The sequence below is a fragment of the Hermetia illucens genome, chromosome 3 (assembly GCF_905115235.1).
Source record: "Hermetia illucens chromosome 3, iHerIll2.2.curated.20191125, whole genome shotgun sequence".
Taxonomy (NCBI): domain Eukaryota; kingdom Metazoa; phylum Arthropoda; class Insecta; order Diptera; family Stratiomyidae; genus Hermetia; species Hermetia illucens.
The window spans coordinates 145,652,105-145,666,504 of NC_051851.1; the positions used below are offsets into that span (position 1 = coordinate 145,652,105).

Here is a 14,400-nt window from a genome sequence, read left to right on the forward strand (position 1 = left end):
TTGGGAACGCCGTCGCAACCAGGGCCGACATTAGTGCCAAGCTTGTCAACGAGGATCTCGACAAGGAGAAGGGTAAAGTGGGTTCTAAAAAAAAGAAGTCAGCATAGGTTGCAGAGAACAGGAACTTCTTCTTTGCAGTGTGTTTTGCCAAAGTCGTTTTTGGGATTCAGTGGTGAATTAGACAGAGTAAGAGTGTAGGAAGTTAGAGAGGAGGAGATGTAACTGGGACGAAAATCTTATTAAATAGTATAAAAGGTACTGAGTGCTTGGTCGCATGTTAATGGAGAGTGGAAGGGAGCCCAGTTGATTGTCGCTAGGGCTGAGTTTAGATTTTCGGTCTGGCAGGTTTGCGCACAGAAAAGGCGTGCAGTCGGGAGATCTGAACATCAGCGTCGAGAGCAGATTAATGGTTGTCAGCAGCAACGTAAAAGGAGGCATGAGGAGATTGGGAAAGGTAACGCGTCCTGTGTGGTTAGAGAGGAAAGTTATAGAGTGCGATTTAAGTGTCTTCTGGAAAAATTAAATTGGTGGCCAGTACAGGTGTTTATGAAAGTGGAGAGAAGGAAGGCCCGGAGTAGTACGCCAGTACAGGATAGGAAGGTTATAGTCCCCATAGAGGACGAGAGGGGAGGCTTTAACATCTGGCGAAGTTCTAGTTAGAACTAGTTACAAAACTAGTTATGGTAGCATTCGGACAGGAGGCTTTTCCAAATGGAAATGATGTCATCTCAGCCATCAACGTGCCAAGCAGCGTAAAATTGCGATTCTTGACGGTCTCCCCGCAGAACTGTTTGTCGCGACCTTTGAAGTTTGTGCAGAGTTACTATTTCCGTTCATCTGGAAATCCAGAGATCTAAGATTTTTTCCTGGTGAGTGGGAGAATAATCCCAAAGATCCCGAAGAATTTTCGATGCGTCATTTAAGGTGTATATGTGTGCTCCTTGCCGCCGCAAAAATAACGTACCTCACAACACTTCAAAAGTTTACTGACAGGGAGGAAACTGGTTTCAACTTTGAATCCTCCAGCACCGACAACATTAGCAGATTTCGGGTATTTTGCAACAGAGTACGGGTTTTAAATTTCTGCTTCGAGCGAAGTGTGCCTGGAGTGCTTTACACAGGGCTGAACTAATAGTTATCATCAGCGTGGCATATGATGTTACGTTCTACATTGAGGTAAAATCTCAGCGGCGGCGCTCTTCATGCTGCTTTGGCTGGAGGGTGTGGAGGGGGGCATCTGCCTGCAAGACTATATGAGGTCGTGTCTCTGAGCATGTAGAGAGGAGTAACCTTTGAGTATTTACACAGTGTACTCGTGGACATCTGGTTACTCATAGGGTCTTTTTACCAAATGTTTCTGGACTTGGAAAAGGAGGGAAACAGATACAGATCAGATTAAAGATAAATATGAACAAAACTAAGATCATCAATCTAACGGATTATTACTGGATGGATCAAGAACGCAAAATCAGCCTTCGGTGGAAAATCTGGAAACGAAACTATTTCCACACCAACATCAATGCTCTTTTTGTGTTGCTCAATGAAGGTAGTATATAGCAGGTGACCCCACTTTTGTTCAAAGGCTTCAGGCCTTCGTCAACTCATGCCTGCATTGTGCTATCCGGGTATCTTGGCGTACCAAGTAACGTATCGTGCACAGGCCGGGTGACGTGTTAATGGGAAGGTGGAAATGTCAATGTATAGGTCACACATTAAGAAATGGGACCAAATTCATTGTTGGCTACCCCATGTAATAGAGTCTATTAACCCAGGATAATCGACGAGCTGGCGCGTCTAGAGCTACGTCTTCCAGAATAGTTTGAAAAGAGGTAAAATGCAACTTGGAAAGGTTGGTGTGCATTTTCCCCATCTTGGAGTTAATACCAACATCACTGGACGGCTAGTAAATCAAATTTCATTCTTTGTCACTGCGGATTCATCAAATAACTGAAGTTAAATGGCGCACGGTAGATTAGAATATGGAAGGACCACGAAAAATCAGTCAGAAATCAGCCTAATCACCATTATCAACATTGGAAAACCTCTGATTTTCCCTAATGGGTTGTAGAAAAATGTCACTGTTAAACGCCAGATATAATAAGGTGAGAGCTGATATCATTTTCCTTTTATCCCTGAAGCGTAACTCCTATTTAGGCGTTGCCTCAGATATCATTATTATTCATGTCTACTTTATGGTGGGAGGGGGCTATTGTTGAGACGAATTGATTGGTCTAAATGGTCCCCTCGTCGGTTTTAGGATGTAAGGACATAAAGGCAAGGATGTCGAGAACTTGGATTCGGATCTCTTTACAGGTAATTTCGAGAACTGAAGACTATTTCAAGTTGCAGGATTAGGGGGCAAAGGTACTCATGGTTATTGTCGTTGTAAGAAGCCACAAAAATTTTATATTATCATCGGGAAAATCCGGCAGAAGTTTTCCAAAGGATATCAAAAGTTCCAAGTCTACCTTAATCTAGTTAGCAATTTAAGGAGTGGGTGGCTGAGGGACAATATTAGAATTTTTTCTAATTGAAAAACTATTTTCATGGGAATTCATTTGTTTTATTTTAAATTTATCAACAACTGGTCTGAATTTCTAAATTAAGACCATAACAACAAACAAAACGGACATTATCTTAATTTTTAGGAGGGAGAGGATTCGGAGTGATTCTTGCCAATTGCTTGAACTGCCCAATAATATGATGCAACCAACTGCATTCTCTTAATTGACCTTCAAAGTCTTCAATCGTCTGATACAAAATTGGATAAAGGTGTGGCAAAATTCCATGATCCAAAGTTGGGAACAAATGATGCAAAGTGTGATCACCAAAATGAGTTAAAACCAGAAACTGTGATCCTTTCAGATCGCGTCGATCAATAATTGTATCCATTTGATATAGTCCCCAGTCTCGGTTATCTCTCATTGCGTCTCCTTCGTGTAAATTTTCAGGAAGATGATGGGCGGCATGAAGACCGATCAGAGCGAATGTGAAGCTAGCACTTAGCAAAATGATTAGCCATAACTGCAAGACTTTGAGGGGTGCGCTGCTGTTGACCACGTACATTGCCAGTGGTACCGTGAGTGAAAGAGCGTCGTTGGGTTCAATAAGGTTGACTCCTTTTGCGATGCTGTAGACAGTCCTGAAAATAAAAATGCTTTTAGGCATACCTTAAATTCAAGATAAAAGAAGGATTCGTTTACCTCTTAATATATTCCAAAATCGTGATAACTGTGTAGACGAAGGGGAAATAAATCCACGATATGTATCGCTGTGTGAAGTTCTTAATAAAAGGATTTGGAACCCAACAGAAGATTGGCTCGTACGCGGATAATTCTAAGTCATGATAGGAATTCGGGAACATATGATGTGACAAAACGTGGGAGACTCGCCAATCCTTGTAGTTCATCAAGGAAAGATTGAAGGTGTACATCCGCCAATTGTCCTTGCGATGGAAGTAATTATGTGCAATTATCACAGTCCAAGTGATGAAGAGACCGGCAATTATCCCGAGGATTTTGCTTTCGTAAAAGGCACTTGCCATTGAAAAGATATATGATAGAGCTAGAATCGATGAGTGAATGAGCTGTAAAAACAAAGGATGCTATCAATTATTTAAAAATTAAATATTTCAGTTTCTTACATCTGATCTGGCGCTGTATTTTTTACAATCAATAGTTTTTAGCTTTTCAATGACGCGCGATTTTAGAGTTCTATAGAAACCATCCTCCTTGAGTGATAACGTGATGTTCCTAGGCTCTTTAGCATCTCGAACCTTATATTTCTCAAGGATCCGTTCGGGTGTGCTTGTTAAGTGGTGAGCCTCGAAGAGTTCAGTTATATCGGTGCCCTTTAAAGTGGTGATTGATAGTTTTATTCAAGGATTTATAGTTCACATGTTGGAATAATACCTTGGTGAGTTTTAACCAGTCAGGACCACCTGGATGTTTATTTATAAAGTCGGATAAATCATAAATTGAGTCGTGGACACGCCAGAGCCCCTCGGCATTATCATCCTTTCGTTTACCCTCGAGCCAGCTGAAAGTAAAGAATATTAATTTTATAATAATTAAAAATTATAATACAATATATAATTATATTTAAGAGAGCTAATTTTGTCAATTTATATCTACGAAGTCTTTCAGTTAGTCGAGCTAAGTTTGTTTGACAGCGATCCTTATCATGAAGATAGGATCGGAGTTGTGGACGGGGAGGGGGGGTCGTGGTGGGAGACGCGATGGTCTGATGGTCATGAAGTTTCGTTTGCATGCAGGAAAATACATTGCCTACTGTGTTATTGGATAAGCGGCGGTAGGTTATGTAGGGTAGATTACAAATTCGAATTTAACAGGCGGATATCGCCCCCTTGACCCAATGGTGGGATAGCAAGGGTGATGTTAACTGTATGTTCTGGTGTGACGACTTGATCAAGGCCATAAAGTGGACGCTCTACACAGCGGAAACAATGATTGAATATTTAATTTCATTCATTTGCAGCGAAAGCAGTTAAATGTAGCATGAAGTGGTCCTTTCTCCGGCCTGTTCCGGCTTCATTTCGAAAAGTACCTATAGTTGTTTTTACCGTATATTTCGGATTCCCTTTATATCAAAGTCCTCGGACCCATAATTGAATTCTCACTTAGTAAAATTCATATTTACAACACATTTTTCCTAAAATTAATTATAAATTTTCATTCTGTTTAATGATTCCCTAAACCTATTAATACTCAATTGACTACACAAAACATTTATTTATATTTTAAATCTTTGACATTGTTGTTGTGCTATTGTTAACACTATGGTTAAACGTATGTATCGTTCAAACATTGAATGAACTTCACTTGAGATAGTGAATTGTGATTTTGAGTTGTTACTTTATTGCTTATATAAGCTCATGTAGGAGTGTTTTGTGTGGGTGGGCGTTCAGCTCTTGGCGCCAGAGTAGATGAAAGGTCAGCTAATCGGTTGATAACGGCAGTTGGGCTTAGCGATTCAACAATGCGTAGTATTTTCCTATTGATTTCAATTTTGTGGGTTAAGTATTGATTCGTGAAAGTCGTTCAACCAAAGTTGTTTTGATGAAATCAGTACGTAGGGTTCCGGAAAAAATTTTGTCCATTTGACCAAGTTCAATGATGGACTCATAGTGAAAAAGTTGTGTTGATTAGGAGAGTTAGGCATACGACATAACACTGTGTTCTGGATAGTACTGGTCGTGCTTTTCCAGTTAGATAAGGGAAACAGGATGAAAAAGGTGGCCGCTTGAGGGTGGATCATTCAGGAAAGTCACAGTGAATGAGCTTTGAATTAATCGAAGTAGAAAAGCATTGTTGAAGGGAACTTTTCACGCCACCTCAAAAACCAACAGGTAGATTGTTGGTGTAAGCAGTTTTCCTTTTTAGCATTGAGTACCACGATCCGAAAAGTAAAATTCGAAGTATGGCGGGTGTATCAAAACCGCTTCGTGTCTCTGTTGGTATTCATCAAGGAAGCGCCCTCTCACCACTCCTCTTTGTTCTTGTTATGGACATCGTCACACGGGATATCCAACGTCCAGCGCCCTACACACTGCTTTATGCAGATGATGTTTTCCTAGCATCTGATAGCAAAAATGATCTCGAGCAACTTGTTCAAAAATGAAATGATCGCCTCATGCAACACGCTCCCAGATTGAATTTAAACAAAACTGAATTTTTGACGACCGATCACCATGAAACAGGCACAATCACTGTCAGCGGCAGTGATCTGCTCAGAACTGAGCGATTTAAATACCTCGGGTCAACGCTATCAGCCAATGGAGAACTGCGTTATGAAATTGCTTCATGCATTAACGCAACCTGGATGAAGTGGCGTTCCACAACTGGTGTTCTTTGTGATCGACATATCAACGAACGTCTCAAATCTAAAATTTACCGCAATTTCGTCCGTCCAGTCGCCCTCTATGGTTCTGAGTGTTGGCCGACTATAAAAGACAATGAACGCGTCTTGCGGTAATGGAGACGAAGATGCTACGTTGGATTAGTGGCGTCACACGTTTAGATCACATCCGAAATGAGGATATTCGCGATCGTTATGGGGTTGCACCGATCGTGAAAAAGTTGCGAGAGAGGTGTCTTCGATGGTATGATCACGCAATTCGTGCAAACGAGAGTTCACTTGCCAAGATTGGTCTGAACATCGAAGTCGATGGTAAACGACCAAAAGGCTAGGTGGGGATTTAAAAGCCTCGAGATTGCACCCAGATCAGGCATTCGATAGAGCCAAATGGCGAAGCCGATCACGACGAGCCGGCGCCGCTTGTGAACGGGACAAAGGCTGAAGAAAAAGAAGAAGATTGAGTACAGAACGTAGAAAAGAGGCATTTGTAATTTTCTCTGATGGAGAGTTGATTGCTTTGATTGCGTGGCGGGCTATGCCACGAGCTGGGTTGCACGAGTATGGCTGCCATTTCCTGACCGGGATATCTGGCGCCGATAAGTGTTAAAGAATGTTGTTGTCGCATTTGGTTCAAGACAATATCTAATACTTCCCCAAGGAGAACCTGCAGACAGTGTTAGTGCATTTATTAACAATTGACATTTATCTGCCAAATCCAGTGCGATGTTCCTCCGTGGACTGGTGGAAAACTGCAGTTTTTTTCTTATAAAGCAATTGCTTTAGTTTGTGGTAAAGTGCATTGCGTAAGAGGCCAAGACAAGGTGACCCTTAATAATAATACAGAAGTGCGATTAAAAACATCGCCACGTATCCAATGGGTAAAAAGCACATTACCAACAGGAACTAGGGGACCACGGGCCCTCGGGTATCCGTTGATCTTTCAAAACCGCGGAACTCATTGATAAAGGGTTGCATGACGGCCGCTAAGGCGGACGAAGTAATACAGGCATCTTTTCCATTTCACTCTATTTAAGCGAGCACAAGCAATAAGAGGCAGTGTTGATCTCGAAGGACAAAAAAATAATAGAGGTCGATAGTATTTCTAAATACCTGCTGAAGTTGGGTTTGGTACTCAGCGCGTTCAAATTGTATTTAGTGGCTGGTGTTTCAATCTCTCACTTGAAGGCTATGAAGTTTCTTCTGACAAAAATGCTAAAAGGTGAGTTGCTGTCAGCGTACCATCCTCTTGGTATGGGAGAATTCCTGGGGAATGTGCCCATATTGCGGACAGAGCTTCTCGTGGGCTCAAGGATGGAGCTGTGAGATTATGCCTACACAGCAGGGACTCATGTTAAACTTCCTGGACTTTCATCCCTTTAGTATGTTGGTAGGATTCGAATGACGTTTGCGGTGCTAGTACCCGTATGTTCAGTCGAAAAAGCTTATCGCACTCTGATTACGGTGGTTCAGCAATTCAATAGATTATCCTAGTACAGACTCTTCCTAGCTATGAGAAAATCCAAGTACTCGTCCTAACCGAAGAGAGAATTCTCATATCCTTCCTATTCAATTTGGTGAGATTACGGTTGAGTCAAAGCGCGACAGCGATATACCTTTGAATTATGATAGACTCGAAGGTTGGGTTCTGCGAGCAGATTTTGAACATCTTGAATAAGACTGCTCCTGGAATGTTTGTATTTAGCCGGATGATGGCCAATGTCAGGCATTCGGTGTCTAGTAAGTGTCATTGATTCTAATGAGCGCAATTCAGTCCGTTTTTTTCCTACAGTTTCCTCAGCAAACTGATGTACCGCGAGCGTTTAGAGTAGTTATAACTTTGAAGCTAACGGCATTGGTGATAGAAGAATACCATCTACGCCCTGCAGAACGGACTAGTTGCTCGTGAAGACAGGACTTGCACCCACAGTACATATCACCAATCTAGGGAGAGCAAATCGAAAGGAAGATGGACCACACAGCTAATCAGAAACAAACGACCGAGTTCAGCCGGACCCACGGTCAATTTGATTATTTTTTAACCCACTCTTTTAACGAGTGCGTGTATTACTAACATTAGCTACACAGAATCGGTAAATCACGGTCAGTCAACTATATTTATTGCAAGAGAGTGGTTGGCGGTGCCTGATCCACTCTTTTCTTTTGTAGAAAGTGCGGGTGCCATGATCGATGCTTCTTTGGCAGGGAATGTCGAGTATTTCTGGGCACCTTAATTGACGTCATGCTGCAAAGTGAGGATATATGCAGTTGGGTGTTTGCTGGACTTAATTTTTCTGAAGAAAAAGATGGATATAGATAGAGGAGCTGGCAGCGAATTTGAAAGCTTTTGAACCATGGGTTATATCCTCCTAAATAGGTCAAGCTTGATGTAACTTGTCTAACAGTTGCAGGTTTGCGTAATAGGCGCAAATGGGGGGGGGGGGGAGTTCTTTGCAAGGGATCTTTTTCAGAATAGGAGTCCGGAATTCTGTACTTTCGTATTAAAAAGATCTAGTCTCGGTGCCTACTTTGGATACGAGTGTCCCTTGTTGCAGAAACATCGCTTAACGTATTGTCAGCAATGAAAAAATGAATGTACTTGCAAGAACACTTAAAAAAATTTGAAAATCACAAAAGACTGAGCATCCCGAACCCCACCGAACTGGATAAAATTAAAATGGGGACACTGATAGGTCTAATAACTGGTCGTTGCTTACAGGAGTATTTGTACATGATGACTGCCCCTATACTGGTGCCTCAATATGCAATGAGGAGGACGAGATGGCTTCCTATATTATACTAGACTGTCCGGCACTTTTGCCGAAATGGCATACCATCCGCAAAGTGACAAACCTGGGAAAGGGGTTAGGCTAGATGAACCTAGTTGAATATGTTCTACCCTAGCGAAAACGAATTGACTATTCATTTAAGCGAACTTTGATCGTAAACTCCAGTAAGGGTCGGGACATAAAAACTGATGCTACGCACCTTCTATCCAACTCATGTCACCGGGCAAGTTCATTCGTTTTATCGAACAATTTGACTGATCGTTCAGAACTTGGACATAGTAGATCGTATAAATAGATCGAGCAAGGAAACGACGAACGACCCCGGAGAGCTTTTAGGGGTATCGAGTTGGTGGACCTCGGCGCAAAACCGGGATGTCTAGAGTTTCTTATTAAGGCAGGTCTAGAGCGGATACCGGTTATTGCGCCGTTGATGATGATGATAAAGGAAGGGGTAGCGAAAGCGTTAACGCTCTATCGGGGTTCGTTAAGTATTTGCAAAAGCTGCGGTGGCTCCTCGCGTACGTTGAATTCCGAAGACGTTTGGAATAACTTTGGGAGTATTGCTGCAATCGAGTGCATCGGCAGATTATGTCTCTTCTTCCATATCCAGAATTTCAAGCAAGGGTGTTTCCGGGGGATGGCATAGTTCCGGTACCATTCTCCACTTTACTTTTCATTCATTTCCTAGTATTGTCAATGCTGATCTGGGGCAGTGTAACAGTGTCCTAACTCAATAAATCGGTGCCGATGCTTTAAATAAGGTGGGAGAAATGGTAGTTGTAGATACAACCTCAGACGCGATATAATTCTAGGAGTTCCTTGTGAAGTATAGTTAGAGCAAAGCTGCATTCAATACAATTTTTTGGACTTCTTCCCAATTGGTTCGATTCGTCATAAAATGGATGCCAACTACCGAAAAGGGCGATTTGATGTTCTTCTTGATCCTACTGATTTCAAAGTACCTCCTTAGGTTGCTTCATCTGCTACCAATACAAATCCACTGAACTGGCTCCCAAAGATACTGGGGGATAAGTTGTAGCTTGCGGAGTCTCATTTCATGGTGGTCCATCTTATATTTGTCTGGCAGGTGTCATATTGATTTATTCAGTAAGTAAAGTTCTAGCATTTTCCTCACCTATCTCCTAAGACGCTGTGGTGGCCTTCTCATCTTTACTCCTTTCACAACCTAATTAGAAACTGTCATTTCATTATTATCTTTTATTCTGCGGACTCAATTCTTTTTTACCGTCTTTTATCGTATTTAATCTAATTTTATTTTATTTCCTTTCCCTTCCTTTTGGTTCGATTAGTTCAGATTCTGAAGTTCTCTGAATAAATCTCTATCAATAGTTATTTGTGGAACACAACCAATTCCGATTAGCTTTTGCTCTTTTATTTGACGAACCCTTCTATATCCCTCTTTTTGGCTCTTGTTAAGGATCCAAAGCAATAGAACATCTTAATTTGAATAGGTCGTGGAAGCTAAGACAAGGAGGATCCCAAAAATTCGACTCACCTTGACGAACTAACTATCAAAGTACCGAGCAATTGTTTATTGATGGACTATCTGCTGGACCTGTGTTGGTGGCCCTTAAACGTTAAAATTCGCCACCTGTTCGGTTTGTTGGGTGGTTCTACTTGGAGGATTGACAACTTGAATATTTATTTGAACATCCTCAACTTTGTGTTCATTATAAATGTTTTACAAGCATACTATGCATATGAGGAGTTGAGAACCTATTTAGAAGGACAGGACTAGGAAGTTTCAGCTCATTAACGACCTAAAGTAGGTTTTTAAGGTTACCAGTTGTTTAGGTCGATCCAGTCCGAAGAATACGGGAGTTCTTCTGAAAGTACCATCCATTCAAAATAGTTCACTTCACACGAAAGAGGCGAGGGTTGCACTAGATTTAATAGGTATCTGGACCTCCTGTTACTTTAGCAGGAAAAGGATTTATTGGTTGAGGATAATTAGATGATCTATTTTACAGTATCACTGTCAGATCAAGCTCTTTTGATGCAAAAGGTTTGTTCAGTAATGTCTACTCCAAGGTTTCCAAGGATCAATTGGTAGAGATTTTAAATTTGTGCATCTGTTTCTTTTTGTCCTATTCGATAGCGGGGTGGGTTGATTTAAATTGAGTTCGCCATCTTTTGTAGTCATATATTAGGTCAATCATGCGGAATACAATTTAATCTTTAGGACCTTGACTTGCGGTTGGTGAAGGTAAATTTCATGGTGTCAGGAAAAGGAGGGATTCTGATATATTGAATTTGATTCTTATTTTTCGGTATATGCATATTTATATATGCTCTCTTTTTAAGGTTTTGTGTAAACACAAAACCTTATTAAAATCGGTTTACAGTCTGTCTGTCTGTCTGTCTGTCCGTCTGTCTGTCTGTCTGTCTGTCTGTCTGTCTGTCTGTCTGTCCGTCACACGCATTTTTCTCGGAGACGGTTGCAGCGATTGACACCAAATTTGGTGGGAAGCTGGGAACTGTGAACGCTCACGCATACAGTGAGTTACATCCTTTAATGATGAATTTAAGGGGGGGTCCCCATACATGCAGAAGGGGGGTGTAATTTTTTTTTTCATCAAATATAGTCATGTGGGGTATCAAATTAAAGGTCTCGGTTAGTACTTTTCGAAGACGGTCTTAGTTTTGACATTTGTTGAAAAGGTGGGGAGGGCGAGGGGTTGAAAGTGACCATTCCTTTACGGGGGCCATTCTCAGAAACTACCCAACCGAAAAATCTGAAAAAAATCAAGAGGCTGCCACTATATGGTGCCTGGGCTCCGAAATACCTTCCACACTGATATCTGCACAAATAAAGTTAATAATAGTATATTACTATAATTTTTAGTAATTCGCTGCAAGACCCCCCTTAAGTTCATGCTAGGACTACGAAATTTCGTAACAATATAGGATATAACATAGAGCATGATCTTACCAAGTTTGGTGGAAATCGCACTATTACTAACAAAGTTATAATACCTCAAAGTTGTCGCTTCTTTGCAAATTCAAGACTATGAATGTCAATATCATCCGAAAGTGGATATTCTCACATAATATATGCATATATTACGTGCTACGTACTAAGAAATACACAAAACCTTTCGTACCTGAAGCGTCCAGCTTCCGGTTTCCTGACTTGTTTATTTTTAGCCACTTCACCTTCTATGCGATTGTGCTGCAGTTTCGTTATCACTCAATACCGAGCTTCTGAAAAGCCTACAACTGCTAGACTAACAAAAACGTTCAAAACGTAATCAGGGTTCGAACCCGGGGTACGAAAAACGCAAGTCTGACGCTTCACCATATCGACCACCTCCCTGTTTTTGTGTCAGATACTTTGGAAATGCACACGTATTTTTAGCATCATTTATTTTTATAATTACGAGAGACAATCTTTAACGGCCTTCTGCTACACTTCATTAATTCTTTCAGCGATAATCTCTATCACTACTCAGATTACGTAAGGGCCGCGCAAACTATTAAAAAATTTTTACAAGACTTCTTATCACTGAGTGGAATACTAATGGAAAAATTGCGTATTTTTCCATTTTTTTGACATAAGGTTTAATTGTTTTTAGAACTTCTTTGAAATAAATTTTGCGTGAAATTATTATCAACTCAATTTTTCCGTAATGTCTGCAGCAGACGATGTACTATGATAGTATATTTTAAGGAATGCCAGGCGCCTGGTTAAAAATTTTCCATAAAAAAAAACGAAGGTTACAGTTGGTGATAACAAAATTGGCGTGGAAAAAATTTCTGCTCGAGTGGTAGCTTTTTGTTATGAAAAGGCACGTAGACCATTCCTTATAGCGACAAAAAGTGACACTTGACATGATAGACCTCTGCGTACGAACGAATAAACAAAAACTCCTCTAAAATCTACTCCCCTTTGGTCGAAAACGTCATGGGTGTGACAAATTTCCATGATTTGAATGGCGAATAAAGAACTTGTTTCGACCGGATTCTGTTGTCATACGGCTTTCGGCAATCTAATTTAGGTACCACCTTAGGAGTTGCTAAGATTGTACGTCGAAATCGCCGCTACTTTTCCCATTTTTACTTTTTTTCTAGAGATAGATAGGTACCACCCCTTAAAGAGTTTTCATTGAGAACTGCAGATTTGAATGACATTTTCTAGGATAGGGGATGGGATTTCATTCAACTTAGAATGCTTGCTGTTTTGGCTTCTGTGATCTTTGCTTCAAAAATTTGAGAACGAGGACATGTTTAAAAACTTCTAAGGATTATCTAACTAATGAAGGTGGATCAAATATAAGCCAAAATTTCATCGTGAAAAGCATGATGTGAAAATCGAAATTAAGATGGCTTCAAAGAGTGGCTGGTAGAAATGTTAGGAGGAAAACTGTAGGGAAGATCAGTTTCCCGGACATACTTTAGATTATACATATGTATTTGAAAAAAAATACCTCATGATGTGATGAAATTTCTCACCATGAGGCCTGACTTTCTACGAAGGGTTAGGAGAGTCGGCACTAGACAAGTTTCCAGTATATGAATGACAGAACGAAATTCCTAAAAGGACGAGAAACGATCTAGATTGAAATACCCACACATCTTTTAAGGACAATGACTAGCTTTTTGGTAAGGTTGAAAGTAGCTAGGGGAATGGACAAAGGATAATTGTAGACATAGTTGGTTATCGAGAATTGATGGATTCTAAAACTTTCCACTAATCAAAACAAACAATAACGTCTGGAGGTATGTAAAAGGCTGTTTATCCGTTCCCCGTAGTTAAGACTTTGGCAAGACGAGTAGAGTTGAAAAGGGGAGGTAACTCGTACCAAGCGTAATTTTGGTTGTCAGCTTGAAAGGTTGTCATGATGATTTTTTGGGATTCTAAAAGGTTGAAATTTTTCAGTTTTATCCAAGACTGCCACATAGTTAAATATGGGCAAAGTTTATCCTTCCAATCAAATACTGAATCACATTTTGGGCTGCTTAGTCCGATTTGATTAGGCACCACAGTAAAGGCGATAATGTTCAACCCCGAAATAATCGGGGAAACACTATAAATTTTCAATTGGGGTGATTTTTATGACACTGGTGTTATTGAGAGAAGCGTCATGAGCTTACCATGCGCTTCGATCGAAGACTTATGGCTTCCTGAGTATAGTTATATGACGGTTATGAGACCACCAAGTTCAGGCAATTATTCAACTTTTTACGGTTTATGAATCTATTGTTTGACCTTTTTTATCAAGTATCTTTTAAAATTAATTCTTGTACTTAAGATTTTAATAAATGAAACCATACAATTTTTTTTCAACCCCAGTTTTAACCGACATAACATGTCCTTTCATCTTACCTGTGAGTTGTAATAAAAGCGCTATTACGATAAGTGGGAAATTTATTTGAAATTTGTGAATTTTTCCAAGTCATTTTCCCGGCTTTATGTTACACTTTTCGTGTACTTAGAACAATAATTTTTCTCCACACAGCACGATTCTCTAAGGATTCGATTGTGAATTGAATTTATGGTTGAGACTTCACTATGGGTTCTACTCTTTTCCGAGTGAGTACTTCCACGAGAACTAACTGACTCGACCGAGTGCCCAAAAGAACTAACTTAGTAAGCAGCTGGTTGCCCAAGTTTTATTGATTTTGATCATGGAAATTTGCAAATCAGGGTAATCCCTTCCACAGCACAAGACTATATAGAAAAAATATTATTTATATTGTCACTTGATGACGCATA

At 40.4% G+C, this 14,400-nt stretch overlaps 1 protein-coding gene across 1 annotated transcript; it reads right to left on the reverse strand.

Annotated features, from left to right (window-relative positions):
- Window positions 1-2,541: 2,541 nt before the first annotated feature.
- LOC119652776 (cytochrome b5-related protein-like) lies at window positions 2,542-14,193 on the reverse strand. The gene is made up of 5 exons (XM_038057084.1): window positions 14,011-14,193; window positions 3,912-4,038; window positions 3,644-3,850; window positions 3,204-3,586; window positions 2,542-3,142 (listed from the first exon to the last, which is right to left on the reverse strand). The coding sequence occupies exons 1-5, from the start codon at window positions 14,082-14,084 to the stop codon at window positions 2,638-2,640; spliced, it is 1,296 nt and encodes a 431-aa protein (XP_037913012.1). The 5' UTR covers window positions 14,085-14,193; the 3' UTR covers window positions 2,542-2,637.
- Window positions 14,194-14,400: the final 207 nt, after the last annotated feature.